The sequence below is a fragment of the Calcarisporiella thermophila genome (genome assembly GCF_041956535.1).
Source record: "Calcarisporiella thermophila strain CBS 279.70 unplaced genomic scaffold VTP21scaffold_4, whole genome shotgun sequence".
Lineage (NCBI taxonomy): Eukaryota > Fungi > Calcarisporiellomycota > Calcarisporiellomycetes > Calcarisporiellales > Calcarisporiellaceae > Calcarisporiella > Calcarisporiella thermophila.
Genome location: NW_027192194.1, coordinates 1,248,665 through 1,265,824, shown reverse-complemented (window position 1 = coordinate 1,265,824; position 17,160 = coordinate 1,248,665). Strand labels below are relative to the sequence as shown.

Below are 17,160 nucleotides of genomic sequence, written 5' to 3'. Positions count from 1 at the left end.
TCATCCTCCTCAATGGTACAAACGTAAACCTGACCTTTCCTCATTAAATTAACAGTCACTCCCGCAAACAACGGATAATCAAGTTCGATTTACCAGATCGCATTTTGGATCTCACTAAAACTACCCACATATACAATAAAACGAAATCATGAGCAGTAGAAAGTACTACGACGTATTAGGTGTATCCCAAGATGCCACTGAATCAGAGATTAAGAAGGTAATTATCTTCTCTCACGGAACACCACTGGGATGTGTAGTGTAGAATATGACTCATCTAATTCTCAACGGCTTGGCTGCCCATTCGTGTAGGCGTATAGGAAGCTTGTAAGTATTGGGTGTATGAAGGAAATCACAGAGCAGATCTTCTGATATTCCCTCATTTTCAGGCAATGAAGTTCCATCCCGACAAGAATCCGGAAGAAGGGGAACGCGTATGTTAATCTCTAGTCCTCCGCATTCCCATCTCTCGTTTTGATTGTATTCTCTTATGTCTCTTTTTTTTATACCCGTATAGTTCAAAGAAATCAGGTAAAATCTTGTAGCATTTATCAGCATCTTAGTACTAATGCCGTTTTTTTCCTGAAATATCAGTCATGCATACGAAATATTGAGCGATCCAGAGAAGCGTGAGATCTATGATCGCTATGGCGAGGAGGGATTGGGTGGTAATGGTGGCGGCCCTTCAATGGACGATTTGCTTTCCTCGCTATTTGGCGGCATGGGCGGGATGGGTGGAATGGGCGGAATGGGAGGTATATCTGTCTCCTGTGCATCCCACCTTGTAGTTGCTTAGTGTTACTGACTCCCTTTATGTGAAGGATTCCAACGTGGCCCGCGCCAAGGGGAGGACCTGATTCACCATTTCAGCGTCACGCTTGAAGACTTGTACAATGGAAAATCGACCAAGTTTGCGCTTGAAAAGGACGTCATCTGCCCATTATGTAACGGAAAGGGCTGCAAAGCTGGTGCTAGTCCGAAGAAGTGCCAAGGCTGCGATGGCAATGGGTTCAAGACTGCGATGCGCCAAATTGGCCCGGGCATCGTCCAACAGATGCAGGTGATGTGCTCCACGTGTGAGGGGCGCGGTGAATCAGTGCGGGAGAAGGATCGGTGCAAGAAGTGTAAAGGCGAGAAGACGGTGAAGGAGAAGAAATTCCTGGAGGTATTTATCGAGAAGGGAATGCGCAACGGCCAAAAGGTGATCATGGCGGGCGAGGGCGATCAGCAGCCGGGCGTAGAGACTGGCGACGTTATCCTCGTGCTAGAGCAGCGGCCCCATGAGGTGTTTGAGCGAGAGGGAGATGACCTTCTGATTCATGTGAAGATTACCCTTGCAGAGGCCCTCTGTGGCTTCTCCAGAGTTATATGCACACATCTCGATGGGCGCGCTTTGCACGTAACGCAGCCCCCCGGAAAGGTCATTCGCCCGGGAGATATCCGAATTGTGCATGGGGAGGGCATGCCGGTGTACAAGCGCCCCATTGACAAGGGCGATCTATACATTGAGTTTGAGGTCGAGTTCCCCAATGACGGATGGGCCGGCCTTGAGCTCTTACAAAAGTTGGAGGCGATGTTGCCCAAACGGCAAGTGAAGGAGGAGAGTCACGAAATTGTGGACGAAGTGGAGTTGGTGAAGGGTGATATGAGCAAGGTAAGGCATCGCCGGAACACTGCCATTCGATGGGGCCTCGAATCACTAATCTCTTGTATTCCTGCAAATAGTTTGGCGAATCTCGAGGTGGCCGTTCTGGCAACGCATACGAGTCAGACGAGGAAGAGGATGGCGGGCAGGGTATCAGTTGTCAACAACAGTAAAAGGGCCTTTTCTTTTGTTTTTAGTTATATATCATCTTGTCAAATATATAACCTATGTTGCATATTCTGCTTTTTTTTTCTTTTCTCTCCGTCTACCTTTATTTTATCTTTGTATGTTTTTTAATAAAACGAAAATTTATACAATGCCTGCTGAACTTTGTGTTTCGTGACTTCCAATTCACGCCTTCCTTTGACTAGTTCCCGGTCTCCTCATAATAAAGCTTTGGCGTAGCCCTCGGATACGGAGGGCTTATAATAAGGGTAAAAATGCGTGATGCACTGACTATTGATATTTCTCATATTTCACATCCTATTGAAGATGTGCTAGACACCGTACTGTTTGGCTTTGGCATTCAAGCGGTATGTGCTCACCTTAATGTGTGCGAAGTCCCGGTGGCCTAGTGCACCACTCGGCTCCACCAAGTTCCAATTTAATGGTGGCTTTTTCTGTGACGCCGAACTCTATGGAGGATTTCTATGGGCTGGGTCGCTTTGGAATTTTACCCACATTTTTTTCCATCACTTATTTTTCTATTCTTCCCCTTTTTAATAGTTTTTTTGTTTCAGAGGCTCCCCCCTTTTACTCTCCTTTCACCATCCTGTTCTTTTTTTAGCCAGCCCTTGCACACTTTTATATAGTACTAGGATCAGAAAATCAAAAAAAAATCTCTTGAGAAAATGGTGCGCTTCCTTGCATTGCTAAGTTTAGCCTCATCCTTGGGTAAGCCATTTTTCGTCATGCATCTAGTGTAATTTAGGGCCATGATGGGCCAGAGCCATGCTGACCCTGCTTTTGCAATGTCCCCATTCTAGCGCTGGTCGCTGCGGCCCCCCTTCAGGACATCTCCACCACAACTATGGGAGTCACCACCTCTCCCGTCTCCTTGGATTCCGAGGAGCTTATTGTGAGCGTCGAGCGCAAGGACGATATCCTTGATGACCAGGGACAGTTTCTGGCAGAGCGCATCATGACAGTCAACATGCGCTTTGATGTCCAGGATGACTCTGTCCTGCTCAATGGAGTTCCCGTTGGCTTGGGATTGAACAAGGTGCAAATTGAAGCCAAGGTGATTACCCCCACCGTCCAGACTGAAGAGGTCAAGGCCGAGGTGGAGGAGGCGCTTGCCCGGAGTGGCATTGTGAGTGTGCAGGTCAAGACATCTGCCGAGCACATCACTAATGAATTGGGTGACCACATCCGGCGCATTACCGTGTTGGAGCGCATTGTGGAGATCGACGGCACCACGGTGGTGCAGACGCAGGCTGGTCAGCAGCTGATTGACATCGATGGATTTGGCCGTGTGACCAAGTACGCCCCTACCCTTGTTGACGTGACCGACTTGGGCGACGGCAGCCTGCTGGGCTCGTCCATGGCGACCTGCTGGGACGACGCGGCTGCCTGGTGGGAGGAGCAGGACAACTGGGTTCGTGGCCTGCTCTCCTTCGCATTCGGTAGCAGCATCTTCCTCTTCCTCTGGTGCATCCGCAAGATGGTGCTGGCGACGATGGCGCCCGCCCACTACACCCCTGCTTCAGCCGAAGACGTCATCTACTACGAGGCGCACGAGAAGTCGACCCCCATCATCCAGATCACTCCCGCGGAGATGGAGGAGGGGTTGGAGGAGGAGAGAGAGGAAGAAGCCGTCAAGAAGGCTTTGCTGGAGAAGTGATAACACGTTTTCTTTTATCCTTGATTTGACAGATCATTTTATCCACCTTGATTTCGAAATAAACTATATCTGTTTCCTATTTTTTTTGGTTTGTTTGTTTCCCTACCTATTTCCTCTGTTTTCTCCCTCGAATTTTCCATACACCCCTCCCTGGGTTAATAAGATCAACCTCTTCCTCTATTGAGTTTTTTTTTTGATGTTGAAAGCACAGATGAATTATAATATATTGTTGTCTATCTTCTAGAGATTTATTGCCTCAATAAACCATGATCCTTGTTGACGAGCTTGGCCGTTTGCAATCGCCGCAACGCAGCGTCCGCCTCCTGTACACACTCGGGGAAACGGTGGGCACGCCCATACTCCTTCGACTGCTGGTAGAAATGCCTGGCCTGCTCCAGGTTTCCGGACATCTGAGCAAGCAGAGAAAGATCAGTCCGCTACCACTAAGCGACCATGGCATGCTAATCCTACCTCGTGTACCATTCCCGCGTTAAACAGCAAAACCCCGCAAGCCTCATCACACTCTTTATCATGCCTCTTCTGCTTTTTAGACGACTCGACAACCGAAAGGCCCTGACTTGCCCATTTGCGCGCCTCCTCAAGGTCACCCTTACTTGCATATGCCTCGGAGAGATTGCACATTAGGACGGCAGCATGGCAGTCTGACTTTGGTAACAAGTCGAGGGTTCGCTGATAGAGAGGGATTACATACCTATTCAAGACACCAAATATCAGCCAGCGATGAAAACATTGAAAGAGTGGGTATGGGAGAGCGAGACAAGGGGAACCTGCTGCCGCCCGGTTACCCTTACTTACTCGTAGTTTTTCCGCTGCGCGTAAAAACTCGCCAAGCTCTCCAAGGCACCCCCCAGATCCACGGGCCGCATCCATTTTGGAAGCTCCCACTCCTTTATGACCCGCTCCTCGCTCCCCTCGTGCCTCGGCAAAGGCTTCAGGAGTTGCTCGACGGACCAGGTCAGTAGTCGCTCGGCATCCGAATCTTGTTTTAGTTGCAAGTGAAGCTGGGCAAGACGCTGCGCAATGCTGACTGCTCTAATACGCGCTGCGCCCTCCTCTAGCTCGCGCGGTGTCCCGCCTTCATGAGTGTGTATCATAGCCTCAAGCGCCTGGGACAGCACGGCGATGCTCTCCGGGACTCTTCCCAGTTGCTCTAAAAGGTCGCCCAGCTGTATCATAATTCCCGTGACATGATCTTCTCCTACATGCAATTGAGGATCCTTCATCGCCTCATCCAATGCTGAGCGGTAATACTCGACCGACCGCTGGGGATTCTGCCCATAATTCTGGTAGTAAATGGCCTTTCGCAACAGGGAACGCACGGTGGGAGGATATCGCTGAATGGCGGATGTATAGTATTGGTACAGGCCATATGAAAGCGCAGTGAGGCCCGATGCAATTAGGATGAGCGGGAGAGGAAAGCTGACCCCTCTGGAACTGGGGCGACTGGACTGGTGACGGTGTCCGAGAGCGGGGCGGAGCCCGAGGAGAGATTTGGGAGCAGGGCTTTGAAGAGTGGCAGGGAAGTGCCGTGGGATGGATCGTAGCGATCTATATCTGAGAGCTCGAAAGGCAAGCATGATTCGCAATGTCACAATCCCTAGGCTTTGCTGGCCATGCAACTAAAGCTAAATAAAGTTGGTGGCCAAAGTCGTGTAGAAACGAGGATACTGCGATTTCGCTGCGCTTTGTTTTCTTTATTCGGATGAGATCCTTCTGAAATTCCAAGGCAAAATAGAAGGTAATATGCTCGACTTCAGCTGGCCTCTGGCGGCTACTGCCATTACTAGCGTTTCCATCCTTGCCGCTACCCTATACGCTTCAAACGCAACAGCACGAAGTCGTATCATACCACAAAATCGAGAACGTGTGCTCATTGTGGGATGCAGCAGCGGAATTGGTCGAGAATTAGGTATGTGTGTGCATATCTATATTTATTATTTGGACTGTAGACCCGAGGAAATCGCGTGCCTTTGCTAAATCCACGGCCGCCTTACATTAGCCCTCCTCTATGCTAAACGCGGAGCCAACCTAGCCCTCTTCGCAAGGCGAGCCCAAGAATTAGAATCTCTGCGCGCCGAATGTACGACACTCTCTCCTGCCTCCGGATGCCTAGCCATTTCGGGCGACGCCACACAGCACGATGATATTGCACGTTGCTTTGATCGTGTTGTTGAAGACCCGCAATTCCGCCACATCGACACGCTCATCCTCTGCCTTGGAGTGATCGCGACACGCAAGGTAATGGATACTCCCGATGACATGTTTTGGCAGTCCTATGAGAACATAATGGACACGAATGTGCGGGCGCCTATTGCATTCGCCCGAAAGTTTCTAGGCATGATGAAGGAGAAGTCTGCGGCACCCAATATTGTGGTGGTCTCTTCGGTGGCCGGGAAGATAGGCTCTCCACAACGCGCGCTCTATACGGCCACCAAACACGCGCTGAATGGGTTTTTTGATTCGCTGCGCGTCGAAGAGCCAGCAGTCCACATCGGCGTCGTGTGCCCCGCAAGAGTGGACACCGCTCTCCGTGCTTCGGCGCTGGATTCGCAAGGGGTAAGCCAGGATGTCGTTGCACCGAAGAAGTCCAAAGGCTGGCTCTCCAAGGGTGCCTTGTCCGCCGAAGAGTGTGCACGGCGCATCATGCTTGCCTCGGACCGACGAGAGAGAGAGGTGATTCAGCCGGGTTACTATTGGGGGGCAGTGGGCCTCCGTCTAGTCCTTCCGAGCTTGATCGATGCGTTGGCTCGTCGAAAATATGAGAGCCAATAGTCCTACAACCCTTCCACTCGAATGTATCTGGGCTCAAGTGTGTAGACAACTCTAAATAACTCGGGCTTAGTGAGGCGCACCTGCCCCATCTAGCACATCTAACAAGAAACCTAAGAGAGTCATTTAGCTTCTCGCCCTCTTCCAATTCCACCTCGAATGAACCCTACTGGTTTATCCCATGTTCAGCTTTGATATGTCCACCCCCTCCATTGCTATCCATACTCTTGCCAAATATAAGGAATTATGTTTCTATTTTAAATTTTAGAAAAATAAACAAACATAAAAAAAGAATCCCGTTGCAGTATAAAAAAAAGACAAAAAATATGTATCTCCTATTGTATAATTTTTTTACAACTCATCGTGAGATGGTGGCTTCTCCTCTCCTTCGGCGGAGCCAGGCTGACCCTGTCCGTACATCTTGGCGGTGATGGGGTTGACGATGCTCTCTACCTCCTCGCGCTTCTCGTCAAAGTCCTCCTTGGTTGCGCTGGCAGAGTACGAGTCCATCCATTCGATCTTCGACTTGACGGCATCCAAGATGGTCTTCTTGTCCTCCTCCGACAATTTACCGCCAAGACCGGCGCTGTCGCTGACCTGGTTCTTCAGGGTGTAGAGGTAGTTCTCAAGACCGTTCTTGGCCTCAACACGCTCGCGGAACACCTTGTCTTCCTCGGCATACTGCTCGGCCTCCTTCACCATGCGCTCGATCTCCTCGGCGGACAAACGGCCCTTGTTGTTGGTGATGGTGATCGACTCACTCTTGCCGGTGCCCTTGTCGACAGCGGACACACGGAGGATACCGTTCACATCGATCTCGAAGGTAACCTCGATCTGCGGGACGCCACGAGGAGCCGGAGGAATACCAGTAAGCTCGAACTTGCCGAGGTGGTTGTTATCCTTGGTCATGGCACGCTCACCCTCGAACACCTGGATGAGGACGGTTTGCTGGTTGTCGCTCGCCGTGGAGAAGATCTGGCTCTTCTTCGTGGGGATGGTGGTGTAGCGGGGGATCAACTTGGTCATCACTCCACCGGTGGTCTCGATACCAAGGGTCAATGGGTTGACGTCGAGGAGAATCAAGTCCTCAGTGCCCTCTTCACCACTCAGAATGCCACCCTGGACGGCGGCACCATACGCAACAGCCTCATCGGGGTTGATTCCCTTGGAGGCCTTCTTTCCGTTGAAGAAGTCTTCAAGGAGCTGTTGGATCTTGGGAATACGGGTAGAGCCACCCACGAGCACAATGTCATCGATGTCACTCTTGGCGAGATTGGTATCCTTGAGCACTTGCTCGACAGGGCGGAGCGTCTTGCGGAACAAGTCGTTGTTCAGCTCCTCGAACTTGGCACGGGTAAGCGTCTCACTGAAGTCCTTGCCCTTGAAGAAAGACTCGACCTCAACGCGCACCGACATCTGGGACGACAAAGCACGCTTGGCCTTTTCAACCTCACGCTTCAGTTTGCCCATGGTCTTCAAGTCAGTGGTGATGTCCTCGGAGTTCTTGCGCTTCCACAGGTTCACGAAATGGTCAATAACGCGGTTGTCAAAGTCCTCACCACCCAAGTGCGTATCGCCCGATGTGGCCAGCACCTCGAACACACCGTCATCAATGGTCAAAAGAGAGACATCGAAAGTACCACCACCGAGATCATACACAAGGATCTTACGCTCTCCGCCCGTCTTGTCAAGACCGTACGCAATAGCGGCGGCGGTGGGCTCATTGAGAATACGGAGAACGGTGAGGCCAGCAATAACACCGGCATCCTTGGTTGCTTGGCGCTGAGCATCATTGAAGTAGGCGGGCACGGTGACGACGGCATGGGTGACCTTCTTACCGAGGTAGGCCTCAGCGGTTTCCTTCATCTTGGTGAGTACCATGGCGGAGATTTCCTCGGGGGTGAAAGTCTTACGCTCGCCCTTGACAGTGACTTCGATCGCGGGCTTCGAGTCCTTCTCAACCACCTTGAAGGGGAAGCGCTTGACGTCCTCACGGACGACGGGGTCATCAAACCTGCGTCCAATAAGACGCTTCGCGTCATAAATAGTGTTGGTGGGGTTGGCGGGGGCCTGGTTTTTGGCGGCATCACCGATGAGACGTTCCTCGTCGGTGAATGCGACGTAAGAAGGAGTAATACGGTTTCCTAGGTCATTGGCGCTAAAGAGGTGGTGGATGAGATTAGCTATCCAAATTGCCATACCATTTTGAACGAACAGAAATGAACAGATATTTACATAATTTCAACACGACCGTTCTTCTGAACACCAACGCAAGAGTATGTTGTACCCAAGTCAATACCGATGACTAAAATCACAGAAGCTTGTCAGAATATCCCATCTAGCATTAACTACAGGGTAGTGTGCATACCAGTGCCATAATTCGGCTTGTCGTTCTGTGCGAAAACAATAGGTGTGGCGATAAGGAGAAGTACCGCCAGTAGCGGTACAATTAAGAGGAACCGATTCTTCATTGAAGAAAAGTGTAAAAAAAAAAAGAGAGAAGGACTATGACAAGAAAGAAAGAAGAATAAAGAGAGGAGCTCGCAAGTAGTCGCTTTTATCTTTATTTTCGAAATCGATGTGGCCCAAATTGATTGGGTGGGGGAACAGATCGGCCAATCACTTTGGGCCACATTCACTTTAATTATTTTAAGTGAAAGAGGGAAAAGAAAAGAAGGTAGATGATTACGCAAAGAACGTCCATCTCCCTTGCATCCTGCAAAAGCTCCGCCATACTAACAAGGTTCCACGGCGCTGCATTTATAATACTTTTTCTTTTCTGCTAATAAAGATTCTCCCTTACGTGAAGTGAGAGCAATTTGAAAATTGAGGACAGTCGATAGAAGCGAACTATAATTTATGATCTCTCCTAGTTTCCATTGCATTGTCTTGATTATCAATTTAAAATCTGCATTTATATTCTTCCCCATCTTCAATTTTGACGCGTTTTTAGAAAACTTTGTAACAACAAAATGGATGAACGCGAAAAACCATTTTTTTTAGGATCGGATGGTTGAACTCTGCTACTGCCACATCTAATTTACCAGAAGTGGCACATAAACCTTGTGATGACAGATCATATGCTATTTATATCATAGAACGCATTCCCTTTGTGATTGCATCAGAACAATTATGGCCTATTCGATGGGAGCAGCATGTTCAACGGTAACTATGTCGGTCCGTCTCCCGACGACTTCCTTCTATCTAATTTTTCTATCCTGTCAACGTGGCTATTACACTAGCACTATTACGTGCCTTGGCTGGAACCGAGAATTGCAAAAATCGGGTGCTGCTTTCAGACCTTGTGCTCCCTTTAATCTGCATACATGGACAACGAGCCACGCAAAAAAAATGGAAGGATGCGCTTGGGCAGTCACAAATAGTCACAACATCGAGGGAGTAAAAAGGAAAAAGTGAGGATCAACAAGGTTGATCAACGTGACATGGATCAAGAGAAGGCCAATGCACTTTTCCATAAGGGTGCCTTTCTACTGTTTTTCGATGCCCCGCCGCGGCTTGAATTCGGAATCGATTGTCAGTCTTGGACAGTGGGGCCAAAATTCAAAGGAATGAAGCTAGTGCCCCCAGGGCTCCACTTTGTCTACTGGAGGTAAATTTTTGCAGCTTCCTGTGTCCGATCCTGGATAATTGAAGCCAACATTTTTGATCTTTTTCGCTAGTGCAACTAGTAAAGAAGGCGTGAGTGGAATGCGTTTTGGATTTTTTAAATTTTTCGAATCAGGCGAGGTAAGTGCAATCGCGTCATGGCTAGCTACCCCACCTCTTCTGATGACCTCCATATTGGAACGCGCCGCATCATTAGATCATGGTACGAGGATGGGACGCAGAAACTGAGAACTTTGTGCCAAAGGCTCTCTCTCCAGAGGATCTCGCGCGATACCGCGCCAATCTCGAACAGCTGGACCCGTTTCTGGGGGCATACCCACTCAACCCGCCCACGCTCTACCAACAGTGGTGCCAGCTCACCAACTACATCACGCCTAGACTGCTCGCTCGTGTCCTTCCTCATGATGGACTTCTGGGCGTTCAGGACGGGGAGAGAACGGGGAGAGTGGAGGAGGTGAGGCGCGAGGATAGGAGTGACAGAGAGGTTCGAGAAGCGCTCGACAAGGAGGAGGGCGTCGAATTCACCACCATAGACTTGCGCCGGTCGTACCCGCCCGGAGCAACGGGCACAGAGGTGACGCGATGGAGCGTCGACAAGAGCTGGCTGCTGGAGGACGTGATCCGCCGCGAATACAATGGCGACTACCGAGAGCTCCTGGGCGAACTGCAGCTGGGCTTCGTCTGCCTGCTCATTGGCCAGAACTTCTCGGGACTTTCGCAGTGGAAGCTACTGGTCCAGCTGGTGTGCCAATCACAGGAGGCCATCGCTCGATACGGCTCGACCCTCTACATTGAGTTCTTAGGTACACCAATTCTAACCCTCTGGGAGCAGCTCCTTGCCATGTCGCACGGAGAAAGCTAATCTAATCTCTTTTTGACGGTTCTACAGAGATACTAAAGCAACAACTGACGCAATGCCCCGAGGACTTCTTTTCTGATATCCTTTCTGAAAACAACTTCCTTCTTTCCATGCTCAAGGTGAGTCCGCCAGGAGGTTTGGCGTCTCCCTACTCGCAAACCATTGACCCCGCCTCTTTTTGTGCTGCAGAAACTCGCCCGCAACCTCCCAGGTGACGGCTCGCTCCATGCCAAGTTCACGTCCTTCCAAGGCTTTCTGCGCCAGCGGTTCCGCTGGGATCTTGCTGAGGAGGTGGCTGCGGAGCGGGAAGCCGAGGAGCACGAGGAGGAGGAGGGGGAATATGCGCCAGTCGTGGTAGAGCTGTAGGGGCCATCTCCGCTTTGGATACACTTTAGGGTTCAAGGGACTGGGAAGGGCTGCCTCCCGGACATTGTTATCATGCGAAAGATTTTCATTGCAGCATCTCTTCCGGGGTGTGGCTTCGACGCTGGAAAAGACGGCCGTTATGGCCCCTACTTAGGGCCGAAAAAATAAAGTTTCCTTTTATTTAAGCAAAAGTAATTTGAACAGGAAAGAGAGCAGCAACTACGGGCTCCCATTATGGGAAGGGGGGGGGGGGGGGAAGAATGGGTGACAAAGGGCCATCCAGCAAATGATATAGAGAGAGGATGAGGGGGATATAGGGATGGGCGAGGAGGGGGGAGGGGCATGATGAGAATAATCGAAATGCACAAAAGATAATACAGAGCACGAAAAGAACAATAATGAGATAAAAGTCTAAGCAATATCCTTCAGCATGAGCCAATTAATTTGTAAGAGAGAGAAGAAGAAAAAGTAGAATCAAAGTCAATGTCCATGGAGGGGATAATACAGCTGTTCTATTTAACCCAGCGTGATCATGTTTGTGTCATTAAATATAGATACAGGATAGAAGGGTGGACGGCATGGGATGGCGGCTCAGTAGAGTTGCTGGCAGGTGGCGAAATGGCTTGGGTACTGGCCGCTGCAGGTCTGGCAAACGAGGATGGTGTTTGGGGCCGGATAGTGACAGCAGCTAATCACAGGGATAGAGGCGGAGATGAGCCTATCCGTCGGGGGGGGGGGGATACCCGCACTCAACCGCGGCTTACCTTACGCCTTTCCAACCGCTTCCACAATTTTGGCAGAACTGGAACGGGATCCACACGACTTCGGCCATGGGGGGTATCTTCGCGGGAGGGGTGCTTCGGATCGCGCGTGCAGGGGAGAGGCGAGGAGCCAAACAGAAGAAAAACAGAGGAGGGCGGCGCTAAGGCTACCAAGCGAGGCGGGAGTGGAGGAAGGGGATCGAAGGCTAAGTGAGATGTCGCGAGCCCTCGCCCTTGATGCTTTATATACTGCAAGATGGCCCGTGGTTGAAAAAATTAGGATTTTCGACATGACAAAACGGTGCACTTGGGCAGGATAGCTTACAGGGGAAAACCACTTTACGGTTCGCCGCGAAGAGCTGAGTTAGGTTTTTTTCCCACCCAAAGGAGGGAGTGAGGGGCTTCAGATAGACTTCGTGGGCATGTTACTGCGAGAGAAACAAGGTTTTTGACTTATGAAATTAAGCAATCTAATGTGCTTTAAGGTGTTTTTTTTCCATCCGCACGCAGCCATGGTGAGCACCATGCATGTGGGGAGGAGGATTGGGGTTGCCGGGCACGCTGCAGCTCTGGAGCCTGCACGTCCCCCTTTCCCCCCTTCGCTTAAATGGGGCCAGATCAACTCGCTGAGAAACTTCCTCTGACAATAAAGCGGAAGCGCCGTACTTGAGAAAAAAAAACGTTTGCAAATAAGGTTGGATACATGAAATGAAAGGAGGAGAAGATTTCTCAAGGTTGGACGTGATCAAAAAACCTTGAGGGGGAGAGCAGGAATGAAAAAGAAAATATGTGCTAGCACGAGAAAGATAGAGTTTTCTCCCGCTCGTCTCCCCTCCCTCCTTCCCCCCTTCTACCACTGTAAATATCCTAACCCATGGAATCCAGGCCGAAGATTGTAACTCTATTTGCAATAAGGGAAATATGAAGCAAACAACGAGGAAGCTAGAACAGGAAATGGAACTGGAACAGGAACGAGAACTAGAACAAGAAGAAGAACAAGGCGGAGGAGGTGGTGGAGGAGAAGGAGGAGAGAGAGAGCTAAAAGTGATGGCCTGCAATATCCATGAGGAATAGAGTTGATCTGTCTATCTCCATGTGCTTCTTCCATGAAATGCATAATCTTCTCATCAGTCCAAACAATAACTCGCCAATATGGAGTCTGAGCCAAGTAGGAATGCAAATAGCAAATAGCAAATAGAAATGGTGGAAAAGAAAATAAAAACAGAAATGGAGGAGGGGAAGAAATCAACTCCTATACACAGCTCTCACACTTAAAATAAAAACATCAAAGTATCACTGCAAACAAGGTTATTGTTCGGTAAATGGAACGCGAACATGAGGCCGACCGATGAGGCCTATTTAACATTTACATGGCCGCAGCAGCTCCGGTGCCTCCTCCCCCTAGGCCACTCCCGCCCGCTTCCCTGTGGCCCTCCTTTCGTGCCCCCCGCTCCTCCATCAACGACGACATTAGGGTGTTCCCGTTAATAAGCTGCGTGGTCGCAACTACAAACTCACGTTGCGCTATCCGGCAAAAAGCAAACATAAAAGCACAAGGTCAGCGAGCATGATCGAACGTAAGGCATTATTCATCAGGCAGCATAAATTGATAAACAGCGAAACCATTAAAAGGGCGAGGGGGATTCCAGAGATGGAAATATTACCTTCTTCCTGCTGTGCTAGGAATCGGATTGCGGAAATTTCAGTATAGGTACAGCCGCCGAGGAAGAAGACAAGAGTAATGCGAGGAGTGCCCGCTGCGTCTGTATAATTTTTGGGATGGACGGGAATTTTTTTTAGATTGAATTAGGTAGATAGAGATCAATAAGGAGACAGGTAGGTTTTATCGATCGGTAACCCGAGATGCTCAATACTCACGTGATGCCAAATGTTTTCGGCCATCTTCCACCCGCTGCACCTCATCGAAAGCTTTACCCGGGATCATCCGCAGCACGTCTTCAAATCCTCGCCACCCTACCCCGCTCTTTCCGCCACTACCTCCCCCGCCGCTCACAGCGACCCCCATGGGTCCACCCGCACTCGCCACCGGTCGCTGCACCGCACACTGCACCAGTCTGATGCTCAGAGGGGCATACCCTGAGTACACGTACGAAATATCGTTGGGCTGATGCTCATTCACGTCATCGACAATCAGGCGTAGAGACTTGCGCACTTGGGGATAGGTGGGCCGAACCGGAAGTTGCTTGGTGAAAAGTAGCAAATCCTCCAATCGGGAAAGCGTGAGTAGGTGCTCGTGCCCATAGGTCTACATGAAAACGTATTCGATATCAAAAAAAGGGGGGGACGATGTCTCTTGGATAAAAGCCGGCAAACCTGCAAAATTTCGCGCTTCAGGTGATCATACACCTTAGGCTTCAGTCCCCCCGTTACGAGGCTCTGTAGGCAAAGCAGCCGCAGTACCTGAACAAGTGGCGCGCGTTTGTTGATAAGCTCTTCCAAATAATCGCTATGGGCTGTCGAATCGATGCCCGCCACCAGGTTTTGTTGGACCTCGAGCACTTTGTTGAAATCTTCCGACAGCGTGTACGCCATAATCTCTTCCGCAATCCCAGTATCTAGGTGGAAGAAAAGAAAATGCCCCCCAAGGCGGACGCAAAAATCAATACCTCCCCATCCACTTTCTAATATTGGCGATCCCCACTTACGCGTTCGCAGGGACTGATGCTCTACTTGTAGGTCCCCCAACTTCCCGACAAACTCGCGGATCTGCGTGATCGTTTTCGCTTGATGCCGCTCCTCATAGTTCTCGTTAATCCTCTTGGCCACCCGATTCAAATATCCGCCCACCACCGCAAAATTCAAGTCTCTTAGTTGGGAGTACAGCCGATCCCCTGAATTCAGCTGTACTCGTCGCTTCTTGCTTGCGGGGGGCGGCGCGGTAGCCGAAGAACTGGAGCCAGACACCTTCGGAGGGGGGCTGAGGGTGCCAACCACGGAGGTGTCGAATTCCACACACGCATTGCGAATGCCCCAGATTTCGTCAATTAATCCTTCATAGGTAAGCTGGGTGCAGAGAGGAGTGATCAGATCCACAGAGCGATCAAGAATGATGATCGAATCAATATGGGGGGAGGTGGGCGACCTAACCAGAGTAGAGTCATCGTCCGCGGCCATTTCCCGGCGCATCCGGATAAGCATATCAGCAAGTAGCTAGAGCATGGAAGAAAAATAAACCGGGCGTCCAAATATTCGGATACTACCAAACGGCTATTACCTTGGCATACTCTCCTTTCCCAACAATCCGTGGTATTATCCCGTACATCCCCTGCAGGGACATGAGTGCTTTAGCCGCCTGGTAAACTGCAGTGGTATCTCCATCCAAAAACAACTCGCGAAAAGAATTCTCCATTTCCAAGGATATCACATCGTCCTCAAAGGGAATAAACTCGAGCTTGAACTCGCCCATGGTAATCTCGCCCAGGACCCCCTCCTCTTCCAGCACCCGCTCGCATATCAATGTTCTTCTAGGGGTAAAAAATAGGTGGTAATCGTATTTTTGTGAGGGAGATGACGTGGAGGTGTGGTGGTGAATGTGGGAGGCAAGGTGTTTCATGTTCTTGATCTGAGCTCGGCAAATGTAGAGTAGACTTTGGCAATCGGTTTCCAAAGGACCAGGCTGAAGATGGTAAATCTTTTCGACTCCATGCTCCTATTTAATCATCTCGTACGTTATATTATTTCCGCGCAATAAATTCATTCAAATTCTTCACTCATTTACTTTAAGATAGCTGAATTCAGCTATGAGACTAAGCGGACCGCTTAAACTAGGATCCAACACGAGAGCTTTTTTCCCTCGCACCTAGAGAGAACAGGGTAGCAGTGGAAATTAGACATCGAAAGAAACTAAAGCCCAGGCAAGTGCGCAGAAGGATCAGAGGGAACTGGTCATTATCAACTTACCGAATCCAAGACATCGGTCAGTTGCTTACGCGCTAATTCGCGCAAATATTGAACGTCAAGCGTCGTGTTGCTGAGATGAGATGTGGTCATAATTGGTTTTCTCACACACTCTCTCTACTTCCCCGCTACTATGAGTTAAGATCTTTTCGACGAGACGCGACTTTTTGATTCTTGGTTAGGGATAATGTGGATATTTCCTTGATACTTCCTTAATCTACCCCCCCCCATACTACTCCGATACTGCCGCACCAATTTGTGACTGTAGTGGCTGAGAATCCAAGGGCTTGATATTTCGCGAAAACAGCAGCAAGAAAAGATTCCTTCCTTTTCATCTTTGAAATACAGGAACATCCATCATGAGGTATGTGTCAACTCGCCCTTCTATTCATTCATCCATCCATCCATCCCTCCGCTATAGTTCCCCATATCTATAAGTTCAATTTCCACACCATGCACTAATCAACTCTCGTTTCTAATCCATTCAACAGTAAAGTGTCAGTCAGTGCTGTGAGGGAATCCGTCCGTGCTATCCTCACTCAATCCGAGGAGAAGAAGCGCAAGTTCACCGAGACTGTTGAATTGCAGGTCGGTCTTAAGAACTACGATCCCCAGAGGGACAAGCGTTTCAGCGGTACTGTCCGGTATGTATCCCTCTCGTCTCCTGATGTATAATTTGGCATTTTGGCTAACGGTCAATTTATTGGCTTTGCTTTATTTGTATTTAGTCTCCCCAATGTTCCCCGCCCAAAGATGTCCGTGTGCATCCTTGCCGATGCCTTCCACTGCGATCAAGCTAAGGAGGTCGGTCTTGAGTTCATGTCGGTCGATGACCTCAAGAAGCTCAACAAGAACAAGAAGCTCGTCAAGAAGCTCGGTTAGTGAAAGCTCTCCCTACATTTTGTTCCGCTTCTCGATGAGATACTGACACATCCCCACTTTCTCTCCCCCCCCCTCCTCCAACAGCCAAGAAGTACGACGCTTTCCTTGCCTCTGATGCCCTTATCCGTCAGATCCCCCGTCTCCTTGGTCCCGGTCTCCAGAAGGCTGGTAAATTCCCCACTCCCGTCTCGCACTCCGACAACCTTCTCGCCAAGGCCGAAGAGCAGCGCTCCACCATCAAGTTCCAGCTCAAGAAGGTGCTCTGCTTGGGTGTTGCCGTCGGTCACGTGCAGATGACTGAGGATGAGCTTGTTGCCAACATCATGCTTTCCATCAACTTCCTCGTCTCGCTCCTCAAGAAGAACTGGCAAAACGTCAAGTCCCTCTTCATCAAGTCCACCATGGGCAAGCCCCAGCGCCTGTACTAAGCCCTCTCCTGGCTTGTTGTATCTAGTATAGTGACTTACCCTCA

At 49.9% G+C, this 17,160-nt stretch overlaps 9 protein-coding genes across 9 annotated transcripts; 5 read left to right on the top strand and 4 right to left on the bottom strand.

Moving 5' to 3' along the window:
* Nucleotides 1-148: 148 nt before the first annotated feature.
* VTP21DRAFT_8805 (uncharacterized protein) lies at nucleotides 149-1,815 on the top strand (the record flags this gene model as incomplete). Its single annotated transcript, XM_069399696.1, has 7 exons — nucleotides 149-217; nucleotides 310-324; nucleotides 387-431; nucleotides 515-528; nucleotides 592-752; nucleotides 819-1,651; nucleotides 1,723-1,815. 7 exons carry the CDS (start codon nucleotides 149-151, stop codon nucleotides 1,813-1,815), a joined length of 1,230 nt encoding a protein of 409 aa, XP_069255087.1.
* Nucleotides 1,816-2,493: 678 nt separating this feature from the next.
* VTP21DRAFT_8804 (uncharacterized protein) lies at nucleotides 2,494-3,485 on the top strand (the record flags this gene model as incomplete). Its single annotated transcript, XM_069399695.1, has 2 exons — nucleotides 2,494-2,536; nucleotides 2,629-3,485. The coding sequence occupies 2 exons, from the start codon at nucleotides 2,494-2,496 to the stop codon at nucleotides 3,483-3,485; spliced, it is 900 nt and encodes a 299-aa protein (XP_069255086.1).
* Nucleotides 3,486-3,733: 248 nt separating this feature from the next.
* On the bottom strand, nucleotides 3,734-5,083 carry VTP21DRAFT_8803 (uncharacterized protein; the record flags this gene model as incomplete). The annotated part of the gene is made up of 3 exons (XM_069399694.1): nucleotides 3,734-3,895; nucleotides 3,957-4,197; nucleotides 4,302-5,083. The coding sequence occupies 3 exons, from the start codon at nucleotides 5,081-5,083 to the stop codon at nucleotides 3,734-3,736; spliced, it is 1,185 nt and encodes a 394-aa protein (XP_069255085.1).
* Nucleotides 5,084-5,249: 166 nt separating this feature from the next.
* VTP21DRAFT_8802 (uncharacterized protein) lies at nucleotides 5,250-6,278 on the top strand (the record flags this gene model as incomplete). Its single annotated transcript, XM_069399693.1, has 2 exons — nucleotides 5,250-5,415; nucleotides 5,506-6,278. The coding sequence occupies 2 exons, from the start codon at nucleotides 5,250-5,252 to the stop codon at nucleotides 6,276-6,278; spliced, it is 939 nt and encodes a 312-aa protein (XP_069255084.1).
* Nucleotides 6,279-6,626: 348 nt separating this feature from the next.
* On the bottom strand, nucleotides 6,627-8,746 carry VTP21DRAFT_8801 (uncharacterized protein; the record flags this gene model as incomplete). The annotated part of the gene is made up of 3 exons (XM_069399692.1): nucleotides 6,627-8,433; nucleotides 8,511-8,580; nucleotides 8,644-8,746. 3 exons carry the CDS (start codon nucleotides 8,744-8,746, stop codon nucleotides 6,627-6,629), a joined length of 1,980 nt encoding a protein of 659 aa, XP_069255083.1.
* Nucleotides 8,747-9,718: 972 nt separating this feature from the next.
* VTP21DRAFT_8800 (uncharacterized protein) lies at nucleotides 9,719-11,127 on the top strand (the record flags this gene model as incomplete). Its single annotated transcript, XM_069399691.1, has 5 exons — nucleotides 9,719-9,885; nucleotides 9,956-10,022; nucleotides 10,099-10,705; nucleotides 10,792-10,880; nucleotides 10,951-11,127. The coding sequence occupies 5 exons, from the start codon at nucleotides 9,719-9,721 to the stop codon at nucleotides 11,125-11,127; spliced, it is 1,107 nt and encodes a 368-aa protein (XP_069255082.1).
* A 591-nt stretch (nucleotides 11,128-11,718) lies between these two features.
* On the bottom strand, nucleotides 11,719-11,959 carry VTP21DRAFT_8799 (uncharacterized protein; the record flags this gene model as incomplete). The annotated part of the gene is made up of 2 exons (XM_069399688.1): nucleotides 11,719-11,815; nucleotides 11,892-11,959. 2 exons carry the CDS (start codon nucleotides 11,957-11,959, stop codon nucleotides 11,719-11,721), a joined length of 165 nt encoding a protein of 54 aa, XP_069255081.1.
* Nucleotides 11,960-13,254: 1,295 nt separating this feature from the next.
* On the bottom strand, nucleotides 13,255-15,899 carry VTP21DRAFT_8798 (uncharacterized protein; the record flags this gene model as incomplete). The annotated part of the gene is made up of 8 exons (XM_069399687.1): nucleotides 13,255-13,412; nucleotides 13,553-13,651; nucleotides 13,767-14,154; nucleotides 14,223-14,464; nucleotides 14,555-15,059; nucleotides 15,124-15,558; nucleotides 15,628-15,708; nucleotides 15,810-15,899. 8 exons carry the CDS (start codon nucleotides 15,897-15,899, stop codon nucleotides 13,255-13,257), a joined length of 1,998 nt encoding a protein of 665 aa, XP_069255080.1.
* A 266-nt stretch (nucleotides 15,900-16,165) lies between these two features.
* Nucleotides 16,166-17,116, top strand: VTP21DRAFT_8797 (60S ribosomal protein uL1; the record flags this gene model as incomplete). Its single annotated transcript, XM_069399686.1, has 4 exons — nucleotides 16,166-16,170; nucleotides 16,298-16,450; nucleotides 16,535-16,683; nucleotides 16,773-17,116. The coding sequence occupies 4 exons, from the start codon at nucleotides 16,166-16,168 to the stop codon at nucleotides 17,114-17,116; spliced, it is 651 nt and encodes a 216-aa protein (XP_069255079.1).
* Nucleotides 17,117-17,160: the final 44 nt, after the last annotated feature.